The 15152-nt window shown below is 38.2% G+C and overlaps 1 protein-coding gene across 3 annotated transcripts in view; it reads right to left on the bottom strand.

The window, feature by feature from the left end:
• Positions 1 to 14254, bottom strand: part of LOC137045021 (collagen alpha-1(XIX) chain) — a 305351-nt gene extending 291097 nt beyond the window's left edge. For all 3 annotated transcript variants that reach the window (XM_067421446.1, XM_067421447.1, XM_067421448.1), the window contains exons 1-4: positions 14102 to 14254; positions 12441 to 12565; positions 7704 to 7775; positions 3706 to 3805 (exon numbers count right to left, since the gene is read on the bottom strand). In XM_067421446.1, the coding sequence (XP_067277547.1) occupies positions 3706 to 3805; positions 7704 to 7775; positions 12441 to 12565; positions 14102 to 14103 (299 nt within the window). In that variant the 5' untranslated portion in view covers positions 14104 to 14254. The remainder of the gene's footprint in view (positions 1 to 3705; positions 3806 to 7703; positions 7776 to 12440; positions 12566 to 14101) is intronic.
• Positions 14255 to 15152: the final 898 nt, after the last annotated feature.

Raw genomic sequence — 15152 nt, 5'->3', positions numbered from 1 at the left:
GCAATTAATATTCATGAGCAAAGCTCAAAAGCTTTATTTTGTGCTCCCCCCAACACTTTCCAGATCATTCCCACACTCCTTGCCTCTCATAAAAATGAATACCAAAACAGGCAATTAACACATCTTAGCAGAATAATCTGTGAAACAACTAATGGAAAATATTCTGGGGGAGTGGAGCCTTCGCTTTCCATGTGACCATATCAACTGGAGGACGGACCTGGCTGCATTTCCTGCGAGTAAAGTGAGAGATGTTTGGAGTTTGTGCTAGGGACTCTTTGACCCCTTTTCTGCACCCCCCGACACATCCAGCTGACTAACGCCATCACCTGTCAAGAGATCAGCTTAATTGAGGTCTGGCAGGGCGTGTGTGTGTGTGTGTGTGTATGTGTCTGTATGGGGGTCTGGGTAGACAACTTGGCATTCTCTTCCCCCAAAACTACTCCACCTCCAGCCAAGGAGACATACAGTTGGCCCATCGTCTGAGCAGCAGAAAGAAAGCCCCACAGCAGGCCGCTGACCACCAAGCACTAGATAGAGCAACAGATCGCAAATCATCTGACCCACGGCCCCTCCAGGGTCCCGGGGAGCAAACAGTGTGTTTACAGTTGTTTAAAAAAAACGCTAAAAATATCCTCCCTTTCCCTGTGCAGATGACTGGGTGTTATTTGTCACTGCTGAAATGTGTGGAGGTACAAGAGACGTCCACTGGGTGCTGAATCTCTACGGCCAACCCAGCAGGTGTGCGAAGCCACAGAGAATAATCAATTAGACACAACTAAAGATGATGAAACACAAATTAACAAATGACCTACAAACGCTCAAAAATGTACTACTTTAGTGTGTTTCCATACTAGGATATAGCGGCCCCGAAATATTCGACTTTTGGACATTTAATGTATTCATCTTATTGCTTTAGATAACAAATTATCAAACCTAGTGGCATTTGCAAAAGCAAATTAAGCTAGACCTTTTCTCAGAACTTCTTCTAGCAATTACATCTGGTCCCAGGGACATTTTTAATGGATTTATGTAGTCAGTTCTCCTTAAGTTCACACAGATGTAGCCCATCACATTAACTATGAACATACTGAAAGTGTTCAAATGCTTTGTCCTAATCTTGAACAGTATCCTAAAGCAATAAGTAATGAGGTACGGTGCTTTATCACAAGTAAGGTTATTTAAAAAACGACAACCTGAAAGAATATACACTACCATTTACATGTCTGAAGATCAGTCATTTTTTGTGGGGGGAGGGGGCAATCAGATTAAATGTCAAGTGACAGTAAAGACATTAATAATGTTACAAAATATTTCCATTTCAAATAAATGCTGTTCTTTTCTATTGACTTTCTATTCAGAGAATCATGGGGGAAAAATGAATCACTGTTTCCACAAAAATATTAAGCAGCCCGAATGCTTTCAACATCGAGAATAAGAAATATTTTTGTGAGCACCAAGTCAGGAAATTAGAATGATTTCTGAAGGGTCATGTGAATGAAGACTGAAAATTCTGCACTATTTAACAATATTACTGTTTTTACTGTATTTGTATCAAATAAATGTAGCCTTCGAGAGAAAGCCCCTAAACTTACCCATCAAATGAAACATTCTGCATTTTTACTTTCTCAAAAACTAAATCCATCTACATTGTGGGGACCACTGGCTGTTCCCCACAGTGTAGGTAATCTTAGGTCTCACACACACATGCACACACACACACACACACACACACACACACACACACACACACACACAAATAAGCAGCATTTTATCTTTCTAAATACATGGCAATAGGTTTGTGTCCACTATGCATTAAAGACAGAAAAATAAATCCGTGTTCCAAAAAACTATAACCACTGGAAATATTTTTGTGACAAAGTCTTGGGTAGTGTGTGTGATTTCTTTCCCTTTTTTCATAAAAAATTATACATTATTAAATAACCGAAATAGTTTTCCAAACTTTTAGTGTGTTTCAATGCTCAGCCCTTTTGTCCCTCAGCATCATCCTACCTGTCAAAATATTTTAATGAGAAATAAATACATACTCAAGTTGCGCATTAAAATATTACTTTATGATGATGCAAACTTAGTAGTGTGTGGGATTTATTGTGTTTTCTTTTGTTTATACTGTTTATAATTTCTAGTTTATATATATATATATATATATATATATATATATATATATATATATATATATATATATATATATATATTGTAATTTCACCCATTTTTGATTTAAATAAATATTACAAAATGTTAGTCAAAAATCTTAACTATGAAATGCTTACAGCATCACAAATACAACTATTTCTTTTATTTTTGAATTTGGCAGATGATTTTTTTCAAAGCAATTTGCATCGCATCCAAGTTCAAGAATCAAACCCAAGACGTTGCTAGAGACATGTCTACTGTTAAAAAACATAATTATAATAAAAACAATTCCCCACTTTTTGTCAGATGTTTTAGTGCAAACACTACACTTTTTTGTTTGTGTCAAAATGAGATGAATTAGTCATGGCATCACCCTCCTTTGTTTAAGCTTGACCATGACATATGACCGTCTGGAACACTTTGAAGCTAGAAATGGAGAATGTCAACCTCAGCCTTCCCATCTCAGACTTTGTCTAGAGCGCGCCAATCCCACTAGTTTTCAGCGAAATACAAAGGAGTTCTTTTGAGCATCAATCTGAACTCATTTGAGCTCCCTGGTTTCATGAATATGCTGTGGGTTCTTGCGGTCTGGACAACTGACCTTGGCGGAACACGGCGTACATAACAAGCATAGATGCCCAAGGCTGTTATATGTAGATTAAACATACCTGCAATGTCTAACTAACATAGAAGCCTTCTTTGAACTTGGGGTCACCCTTGAGCTGTAAGTTATTAGAGTCATTTTAAGGCAATTAATATACAGGACATGATTCCCCATTACAGCTTGATTTCTCTTCTAGGCGGCACTCCATTACAGTCACCTCTCTTTCTCCTTGGTCGAGCCCACTGCCCACGGTCTGCAAATTAATTCTGTCCAAATGATTCAACATGTCTCACGGCTCACCTCACAGTTTATCCTTATTAGCCAATGCGAGGGGGAATTATCTCAGCGAGCTTGTGATATCTGGGTCATTCCATGTCAACACACCATTAAAAGCGTACACGACATATACCTAGTCTTTCTACCGGATATCAGCTGAAGTGAAAGCAAGCTTACACCATGAGAAAATATCAGTTTGCTCCGGAGGAAACCAATGACGGCCTGGCATATTTTCAAAACATGAGCAGCGTAAGCTCGTGCGAACCGCTCCGAGAATGCAGTTGTTCAGGCAACCAGCGCTCTGTCCCGTACCGGCCTCTCATGGAGATTTATATGAGAAGCTTTCAGAAAGGCGAACCAAAACACGCAACATGTGGATGTGGGCATTAATTCAAGCTCCCATCATAACACGCTCATCACAGCACGGATTCTGCAAGGAACTGTCCTACTTTCTGCTCTCCAGATGCGAGAAGATTCTGCACCTCATCGATCACGTCCAAACTACGTAAACATCCATATGGATATGCACATTTGCTGCAATAATTTTCAGCTTAGCCTTTACAGTTAGCGCCAATTCTTTCTTTTTTTTTAGACAAATCGACCATCTGACTGATGTGCGAGTGGAAAAATAAAAGGCCCAATATCAAAACCTCATCAACATTTGGAGAACTTACTCTGTTGGTTTAAACAGGGGTTTACTCCCCAGTCTAAACAACAGCCTGTCGTCCGTCACCATGCCTTTCCTGAGAAGGAACTTCTCGGCTAAGTCAAACCCTGTAAACAAGAGAAGAAAAAGAAAAGCAAACATTACATTTATGCATTTGCCAGTCCAACGTACAGTACTTCTGAGTGTAAACATTTGGGGAATTGAAAACATGACTTTATCGCTGTAAGTACCATGTTCTGCTAAAGGAACAATTTTCACTAAATGTCACCCAAACTGTACTGTAACTGAACACATTTGTAGTCTTTTATGGGGAATGATTAGTGTTAGCAAGGCATCACAGTATTATTATTCATCAAACATTGTGGTTTAGAGCCTGTCATAAACCTCTAAGTGGTATTAAACTTCTGCGACTTGTGATTATCTCCATTCAAACTTTATTTTGTAGATGATTTCAGCCTTTAGACACCTTGGGCCCTATTTGAGCTTTCAGCACATGGTCTAAAGCGCCATGTGCACTCAGGCCTCGTCCACACACAGTTTAGCTGTATAGGTATAAATTTTGTACCGTATCAGCGTTTCATCCACACGGATCTGGCATTTTTGAAGCATTAATCCAATATTTTCTGAAACTGGGTCCCAGAGTGGATAAATCTGAAAACAACATTCTTGTGTACATCATGTGTACAGCCAATCCGTATATTTTGTGAAACGGTGATGCCTTCACACTACGTCCGGCACAGTGAAAGACTAAAGGGATACGACTACAGGCACTGGGCATGCGAACATCAATATTGCGTCATTTAATTACCATATTTGCATTATTGTAAGGTTATGGATTAGCGTTAATAAAACATCTTTTAATTAGCAAATGTATTTATTGTAATTTTATCGTGAGATTTTTCACCTCCAACCACTGCTATACCAGTGTATACCCCTTCTAGCCACAACTCTCCTTCTTCGATTTTATTGCATTTGTGTGGCAGAATTACAGCGCCACACACTGGCCTGGCATGTATACTACATCGTTTTGAGTTGGTTTCAGTGATCTTGTGTGTACGCAGATATTTCTTGAAATGAGGGGGGGGGGGGGGAGATCGGATTGTGAAAGCTCTGGCTTCGTGTGCCGAATCCACTTGTGCTAGTTTAACGAAAATGGTCTGCGCACCAGGCACATGGTCTAAAAGGGCTGTCCCTATTCTCTTAATGAGTAATGAGTGTGTTTTGGGCATAACATGCAATAAACCAATCAGTATCTCATCTCCCATTCCCTTTAAAAGCCAGTTACGCTTGCACCATGGCTGACTCACTATTTACATGTGTGTAATGTGTATTTGCCATGATTGTTTAAATAAGTAGCTATTTTCATTCGTCATTACTGCAAATGTAAATGACTGCAGGTAGTTCTGGTACATACAATGACTAAACATTATGACATGCAGGCATTTTTATCTTTATGTACGCAACAGTGTACACAAATCTTTTACATTTCAATCCTTTTATTTTTTATATTTAGCAGAGTCGTTTTCAGTGCCTCAAAATAGCAACGCACCAACAATGCACCTGAACACACCTCATTTTCAGACCAGCATGCCCGTGGGCGCATAAATGCATTTGCTATTTAAACAATGTGGAGCAGGACGTGGAAATAATAACTGCGTCGGGACGAAACCAAGCCTGTCACACGAGTCCTGAAAACTGAAACCGGCGCGTCTTTTTTCGCCCCCAGGTGACTGGAAGTAGTATAGGTCATAAAGCCCGCCCCCTCCACGAAATGTAATGGGACACAGACAGACAAACTAAACAATCAGGTTACACTTAAAATATTTTTTTCCAAAGACAGTTTGTGTCATTTTACGCTGTTTTGTATGCCATTTAAACATGGGGGGTGGGGGGTGGAGAGTGACGTTATGATTGAAAGCTTCTCTGAGTGAAATCAGCATTGAGGCACTAACAGACATTTATCGTGAATTTAGGAAGGAGCTTGGAGCATTAACTTTAATCTCCACATTTCCATAATTTTCCATAGTTTATTTCACGAAAAGTTGCTAATTAGGCGAGAGTGTGGGCGGTACCTTGATATCACGGCTCAACTTCACGCTCACTACTGCACAGACACGAGACCCAAGATGTCAGCACCATATTTAAACCAAGCCTGCAGCACTCCTCTCAGAAACTAAAGCCTCCGCGCCCAGTATAGGTCATAACCCCCGCCCCTCAGTGTTTTCTAATGGACGCGAGACAAACTAAACAATCAAATTACATTTCAAATAATTGTTTACCAAAGTTGGTTTCTGTCATTGTGTAGGCAGTGTTTATCACGATTATTTCAAATGTTCATTCTTTAAAGGTGCCCTAGAATGAAAAATAGAATTAACCTTGCCATGGTGAAATAATAAGAGTTCAGTACATGGACATCGCATACTGTGAGTCTCAAACATCATTGCCTCCTACTTCTTATATAAATTTTGTGAATACAAAACTCCACCAAAAAAAAAAGTGCTTCTTAACATAATGCCAACCGTGACGCAAGCGTTGGGGATCATTTATATGCACGCCCCCAACATTTGCATCTGTCCAAACATGTTCATCGTCAGGCGGAAATTGAGCGTAAGCGTCAGTTCTGGCAGGCTAGGTAGTCAAGGCGCTGCTAACGCTATTTGGTCTCATCAGCTGTTTCTGCTCAGCTGAGATGCATCAGTCCATCAGCTGTTCACACTCCCCTCGCTGCTAATGGCCATGATATAACAGCGCGCATCTTCAAACAGATTCAGTTCGCTCCTAAACTGCTGTTGCTAGCTCTATGCTGCCCACCACCTCCCCAGCTCCTCCATGTCGTGTATAACGTGGCATTTTACTTTGTCATCGTTGCTGCTCTGTTCATAGGGGGAATAGTTCAGCTCTCACAGGCTAAACTGTGCAAGCGTTCCCTAATGCTACTGCTGTGCTCATGAAAGGTCAGAGGATTCCCTGAACAGAGCTATACCGCCAAAGCATTTATTCAGAATTATCAACTTGAATTGCAATTTATTAAAAAATTCCTAAATCATTTCTATTTTGTTCTTGACTTAATAGACCTGACAGAAATGGAGCGAATCTTCAGGTAAACAAGCTGCTCACATGGACACATTTCATGTTCCAGGCTGCTCGGGAGGCATGAGGACTTTACATATCCTTCCTTTACTTGATCCTTCTAGCAAATGTCACCTTTTCCACCATATAAGTTAAAACGATAGTCATTTGACAAGGCTATTCATTTGGTAAAAATATAAGTTATATATTTATATTTTTTGAGAACTGAAGTATGATGTTTCCTATGATCTTTTTGCCAATTTGTATTTCAGATTTGGCTACATCACAGTCACTGCGTAACCATGTGATTGGTTGATTAGACAATTGCATTAACGAGAAATTGAACAGGTGATCCTAATAATCCTTTACGTTAATGTATTTAACAATTACCACTACCATTCCATTTGGAAGAAAATTGTACATGTTTATCTAGCAAGTACGCATTAAATTGCACATCCAGCCGATTGTTGTCACAGAATAAACTCTGACAGGGTGATCACCCTGAAGGGGTTTTTTCTGCGATAACAACTGGCTGGATGTACATTATCCTGCTTATTACACAGCTACTTGCCACATAAGTAAAGAATTAGACACAAAATATTGACAGAAGAAAGCAGTTGCTAGCAAGTATACACATCTTTACACAGTGACCGTTTATTCCTATGTGCAGCCAACAGATAGCATGATGCTGTATTTCACAGAACCAAATCTTAGAAAAGCTAAGCTTACCTACATCAGTATTCATTCGCTAGCTTGCAATAACTGGTATTTCTTTCAGGAAATGCAAAATTAGCTGTATAAACTGCTATGTCAGCTACTGCCATGTACAACATTAGGGGTGTTTTAAACAGCCTGCAGTTTGATGTTTAACAGCTCTGCATGAGGATGAGCTGTGCTTGATTTCTGTTTGTATATACAGTATATCTTTGTTTGTACCTGTGAATTCTCTGTGAATGTTCACACTGGTATGCCATATCTCCTCCAGCTTTAAGGGTGGACATGTGTGATCTGCAGAGAAGAGAAATAGTATACATTAAAGAAGCAATTGAGCTGGTAATGTTTTAGCTTATTGAACGTATGGATGTCACATTTTAAGCCACAGAATATGTCTCAGGGAAGGTTATTTCTGAGAATATATTTTATCTTAAACTAAGTCTTGGCTACAAAACGCCCTTCCAACAGTTAGGAAGTTCCAAATTAGGAACTAAAACTTTGATTTGAAGCAAAAAAAAGTATTTGACAAAAGGTTGCTTTAGTTTAAAAAGGAAGAAAGTAAGACTTTGATTTCATGAAGCTTTGCAAATGATAATCAATACATATAGATATAAAACTATTCTTTTTAAAGATGTTGATTATGTATATAAAAAAACATTTCACCTTTATTGGAAAATATGCATATTTATGTACAAATTAGTTTGAGAGCATAGGGAGAATGACTACTACAGTAATTTGCTGAGCTTCATGGGATTAGGAAGGCAGTTATTTTGGCGTGATTTCATAGTGGAATTTTCAGAATCAATGGGAATATAAATTTTCATCAAGAATTCTGCTGTTAAACATGAAATATTTAAAAAAACAAGCTGACTGCTCAAGCAAAAACACATCAATTAACAACCTTGTATCTCACAGTCGATCTGTATTTTACAGTTTATAAGTTGTAGTTAAAAATCAACTCCCCTATGGGGAAAATAAATAAGATTTTTATTTCCGAAACCTGACTTTTGCACTCGATTACAGTCTTTTCATTGAAGCTGAACCAGTAAAACAACTATGAAACCGCAAAATATAAAATCCAAACCATTGTTTTAGTTGATAGATATTGTAAATTAATAAACTGTATCAAATTACAACATTTTACATGTGTGACAACTTGCCCCAACCTGATATTTATTTAAAATATATTTACACCACAATCCTGAAAACACAATTCAAAATTTCAGTCAAAATCCACCTCTGCTCTACAGTTGTGGTCAGAATTATTGGCACCCCCGTTAAATAGGATTAAAGATAGCTTTAAAAAATAATTCTGCATTGTTTATCCTTTTGATCTTTTATTCAGAAAATTCCCAAATTGAAAGTGTGGGGTAAATCACATTATGAAATAAATGCTTTTCTCCGAAACACGTTATAGTCACCCTTTTATTTAATACTTTTTTTAACCTCTTTTTGACAAGATAACAGCTCTGAGTCTTCTTCTATAATCGCTGATGAGTTTGGAGAACACCTGAAAACAGATTAAAGACCATTCCATCATAAGCCACCATCAGGGAACTGGGACAGTCATGGCCAAGGATTCATTTTGTGTTCAGAGACACATTTTTATGTTGATTTTTGTGTTTGTTTTGGATCATTGTTCTGATCGAGGATCCAACCACGGCCCATTTTAAGATTGCTAGCAGAACCTGTCAGGCTTTAACATTTTTTATGAGATTAAACATTTTCTAGATTTTTCATTTCTTGGTATTTGCTAGAATCCATCATACCATGGATCTGAACAAGATGCCTAGGACCAGCAAAAAAATAAATAAAAAAATAGGCAAACAACATTAAAGATGTTATCCCTGTTTGTACAAACCCCTTTTGGTGGGTTTATCTGGCAGCAAAAAAAAAAAAAAAAAAAAACAACCTTTCATCTGAACATTGAATAATGTCCCTTTTGAAGTTCCAGTTTTGTCTGACAAATGAATATGCTGGAGTTTGTTTTTGAATGAGCAAGGATGATTTTGCTTAAAACCCTCCCAAACAACATGTGGTGATGTAGGGGCTGACTGTTTATAGGCTTTCTGACTCCAAGCAGGGGCGTGGGACTGGGGGGATAAAGGGTACTGAGTAACCAGGGCCCAAGGCAGGGAAGTCCGTTTTCTATACATACACATACATGGTACGGGGGCCCAGCAAGATGGTTTGTACCCAGGGCCCAAAATTTGGTGCTACGCCCCTGCTCCAAGACTCAACCAATCTCTGCAATTCTCCAGCTGTGATCCTTGGTGAGGAAACTCTCCTCCTCGCCATGCATTTGGACGATATACACACACATCCTCTTTCAGGCGGATTCGTAAAACATCTTTAGTTGACTGGAGCTTTTTAATTATTGCCCTGATGCTGGGATGGAGATTTTCAATGCTTTGGCCTTTTTTTTTTCCTCAACAATCTTTTGCTGCACGTCAGAAATATATTCTTTGGTTTTATTCATTGTAATGAATGATTTAGGGAATTTGGCCTTTGTGTTTTCTCATACTCCTTTGAAACAAGAAGTCATAGCAAGACAATTTCATGTTACTTTTCACCATTGGGTGCTAAAACATGTGAATATTAATGGGAATATACACTCACCAAAAGGATTATTAGGAGCACCATACTGTAATGTTTGACCCCATTTCACCTTCAGAACTGCCTTAATTCTATGTGGCATTGATTCAAAAAGGTGCTGAAAGCATTTTTTTAGAAATGTTGGCCCATATTGATAGGAAAGCATCTTGCAGTTGATGTAGATTTGTGGGATGCACATCCAGGGCCCGAAGCTCCCGTTCTACCACATCCCAAAGATGCTCTATTGGGATGAGATCTGGTCACTGTGGGGACCATTTTAGTACAGTGAACACATTGTCATGTTCAAGAAACTCATTTGAAATGATTCAAGCTTTGTGACATGGTGCATTATCCTGCTGGAAGTAGCCATCAGAGGATGGGTACATGGTGGTCATAAAGGGATGGACATGGTCAGAAACAATGCTCAGGTAGGCCGTGACATTTAAACAATGCCCAATTGACACTAAGGGGCCTAAAGTGTGCCAAGAAAACATCCCCCACACCATTACACCACCGCCACCAGCCTGCACAGTGGTAACAAGGCATGATGGATCCATGTTCTCATTCTGTTTACACCAAATTCTGACTCTACCATCTGAATGTCTCAACAGAAATCAAGACACATCAGACCAGGCAAGATTTTTCCAGTCTTCAACGGTCCAATTTTGGTGAGCTCATGCAAATTGTAGCCTCTTTTTCCTATTTGTAGTGGAGATGAGTGGTACCCGGTGGGGTCTTCTGCTGTTGTAGCCCATCCGCCTCAAGGTTTTGTTGTGGCTTTACAAATGCTTTGCTGCATACCTCGGTTGTAACAAGTGGTTATTTCAGTCAAAGTTGCTCTTCTATCAGCTTAAATCAGTTGGCCCATTCTCCACTGACCTCTAGCATCAACAAGGCATTTTCGCCCACAGGACTGCAGCACACTGGATGTTTTTCCCTTTTCACACCATTCTTTGTAAACCCTAGAAATGGTTGTGCGTGAAAATTCCAGTAATTGAGTAGATTGTGAAATACTCAGACCGGCCCGTCTGGCACCAACAACCATGCCACACTCAGAATTGCTTAAATCACCTTTCTTTCCCATTCTGAGATTCAATTTGGAGTTCAGGAGATTGTCTTGACGAGGACCACACCCCTAAATGCATTGAAGCAACTGCCATGTGATTGGTTGATTATTGCATTAATGAGAAATTGAACAGGTGTTCCTAATAATCCTTTAGGTGAAAGTACTTCAGATATATTTAACTAAATACTAAGGGTGGCAATAATTGTGGTCAATGTGTTTCGGGAAAAAAAAACAATTCATAATGTGATTTTCCCCAGACTTTCAATTATTTTACTTCAATAAAAGGTTCGGTTTTAGTAAATTTTTTGAGTGAAAGATCAAAAGAATAAACCATGCAGCTTTATTTTTTACGGCCATCTTTGATCATATTTAGCAGGGATGCCAATAATTCTGACCACAACCGTAGTTGTCTTTTGCATTAACATATCCTAGAGTAGTTTTAATCTATAAAAAGGCTACTAGTAGTTACCGAGACCTCAATGAGACAACTAGCCCCAGTCAAACCTTCAATGGCACGATAGCCTGATATTGCTGAAGGACAAATTCTGCTTCATCAACAACAATTATACCAAATTCAAAGGATCCTCGCACAGACACAAATGCAAGAACACACAAACATATCAACACCCACAGCCGCACATCTACAAAACACAGCATTAACAGGAAATTCCAATAATCAGCACATCGGCTGGCAAACTGCCGACTCTTAAGGAGAAGGAGCACCTGCTGTAAATCCTCTCTAAATCTCTTCCTGGATGTCACGCTCGCACAGTGGATCACGGGAGATAGCAATTCACTCAGCTGGCAAAAATATTGCCTGCCCGTCCTCTTGTTCAGGGGACTCTCATTCATGAGCATTTACCCTGTGCAGTAATATTCCTTAAATCGCCCCGGGTTAATCTAAAAGGGACCGATAAAGCAATTCTATCGGACACATAACACCACAGCGGATGTGTCCTGGTGCCACCCAAGTCAAGGGCTTGACGCCATGTCCTCGCAGGAAGGAATTTCAAATAGCTGTGCAAGTGTCCCTGCTTCTTAAAGGAGGGCGAGACGCCTTTCATCACAAACAATTAATTTGCATATAAGGATTCCAAACAAGAAAGCCAAAACAGAGCGCTAATTAAAGGCGATGACAGTCGCGCTCTGCACCAGAGCGGTGAAGTCAACATTGACCTCTTGTGCGGAGACGAACAAGGCTTGAAAAACCAAACAGACGTAATCTCTTCTAATCAAACCTTTTGTAAACGGACAAGAACAAGCAAACATCTTGGTGCTCATGGTGACAGCATACATACCTATTCTCTCATTCACTGTCATTCCTGAAGTAAAAGGAATGGAATTTACGATCCACAGGAAAACAGTCCATCTGAGATAGTGCATCATGCCGTCTTTGGCACATGAGAAAGGGCCCCTTGAAAACCTAGAAATAGAAAACAACGTCACTTTTACAACTCTGATGCTCTTCTGAGTAACGCAACACCATTTGTTACTGTCTGTACAATGATTGATTGCTTTTCTTTTTGACATTTTTCAGCATGCCCTCACAGTTTGAGTTACTTTCCAATAGGCTTTTCTGATAAACAACAACTTCAGTGCCCTATAATCAGCAATAAGCAATATCAAATGAATATAAGCCACTCTGATAGGATCTGCAGGGACAGATCATCCTGTGTAAAAATCATCTAGCGCCTCAATTATGTGGTGAAACGTCTTAACGCAAAATTCCAAGAGTGACATTTCACTCCTCAGAATAAACTCCAGACCAGAGTAAGTTTCCAGCATGAGGTGCTTCTGGGGACCCAGTGCCAGATTCCTGTAAACTAATACGATCCGTTACCCACCGCTGACTGTTGTTATTGAGCTCTTAAGTAACAGGGCAAACAAATTGCGCTAAATAATTAAACACTTGTGCTGTGGAGTTTTGAAACACATGCAGTTTTGAAGGCTACAATCATTAGTCCATCTCCACACATAAATATCGAATACATTTTTTTTGTTCCATACGTTTGACGTGAACTTCAAACTCAAGTTCAAAGTTTGAACTTTCAAGAAAACGTGCAGTCTCTATTAAAGCTAAGAAAATCATATGTTTTACATGGGTAGTGTAGTTTACATAATGTAATGTAGTTTAACCAACTAAAGTAAAAATTAAAATCTGCAGTGACAAGTTCATTGTTGCACTTATTCAAGCTGTACTGATTAATAAAATCAAACAATTTTTTTTTTTTTTTATTTATTTTTTTTTTTTTGTAAACTTGGAAATGGAAACCAATGCTGCTCTCTGAACATACAAGCAATTATTTCTGCCCTGTGTGAAATATTTGTATTTTTAAACATGAATTGGAGACTTTATGCTTTCTTTATACACATATAAACCAGAACTCTTAATTATATAAAAAAAAAGTTAATCAGCATGTTGTCAACTAACTCGTAAGATCATAGTAATCTAAATGAGAGAAAAGCAATTTTAGCTATGGATGTATTCAACGGAAAGCCAAACATTTTGTCTTAATATCTCATATCAGTATATTAATCCATCAATAACACTGCTTAAACGCCACGTGCACTTGTTAATTAATAAATATACAGAATTGATATGAATCAAAATAACTTCCTAAAACTATCCATAAACAACAAAACGTACTGGTGCCTAAATGTGTCACGTGCATGGTCAAAAGAAACTGTTTACTGCAATTTCTCAGAGTAACCGAGTGATGATAAATCAGCAATGCTGAACATTCAATCTCTCTCTCTCTCTCTTTCTCTCTCTCTCTCTCTCTCTCTCTTTCTCCCATTGAAGTACACGGACGCCGACAGCACAGGACTCACAGCGGCGTGTTAAACTCAGATGACATCAAATATGATCATTTAGAAAATGACACCGCGCACATAGCCTACTGTGCAAAAACACCTACAAAGTCACAGCAACCAAGACAAATGAACACCGGCTACTTACATTTGCTGAGAAAGTTTATTATTCCAGCGTAAACACACAGCACAAGCAAATCCTGTCGGGCTAATTAGCGCATTTTAGGCTGTGGTGTCCAAAGCACACTTGCAAATAAAAGTGAGAATGAAAGCTCGTGCAGGAACCGTGTCCTTATTTGTCGCACTGCCTGACCCTCCCACCCACTCATTAGAGCAGCACACATCAGACGGACAGGACACTCTGAGGGGCTCCCCGTGGAACACGCTACGGTACACACGGGGCACTTGACCAATAGCGTGGACACCAACTTTTTTATTATTATTACAGGTATACATTTAAAGAAAAACTTGAAATAAAAAGTAAGAGCATATTGTATGTGCTTAAGTTTTTTTCTCGTGTTTAATCTATTGTATACATTTTTGATTATTAATAGAATTGAACAATATAGAATTTGACAAAAATGTAACTTTAAAACAGCGTTTTACAGTATTTTAGTCAGATTCTCCTAGAAGTTGTTTATGTTATGTTATGTTATGTTATGTTATGTTATGTTATGTTATGTTATGTTATGTTATGTTATGTTATGTTGTTATGTTATGTTATGTTATGTTATGTTATGTTATGTTATGTTATGTTATGTTATGTTATGTTATGTTATGTTATGTTATGTTATGTTATGTTATAGCCTAGTTATATTAATTATATTATATTATATTATATTATATTATATTATATTATATTATATTATATTATATTGTATTATATTATATTATATTATATTATATTATATTATATTATATTATATTATATTATATTATATTATATTATATTAAGTTATATTTTAGCATATTATAGCATATTAAAGCATTTTATAGCCTATTATATTATTTGAATGAATGAAACCTGACTTTACTCAATTTCCCAGCAAGGGGTATATGTTATTAGCTATTAGCATACATATTATAGCCTATTATATTATAGCCTATCATAGCATGTTATAGTCTATCATAGCATGTTATAGTCTATTATAGCCTATTATAGCCTATTATATTATAGCCTATCATAGCATGTTATAGTA

The sequence above is a fragment of the Pseudorasbora parva genome, chromosome 17 (genome assembly GCF_024679245.1).
Source record: "Pseudorasbora parva isolate DD20220531a chromosome 17, ASM2467924v1, whole genome shotgun sequence".
NCBI classification, from domain to species: domain Eukaryota; kingdom Metazoa; phylum Chordata; class Actinopteri; order Cypriniformes; family Gobionidae; genus Pseudorasbora; species Pseudorasbora parva.
The sequence above is the reverse complement of the archived record's forward strand: the minus strand, read 5'-3'. Positions and strand labels throughout refer to the sequence as shown.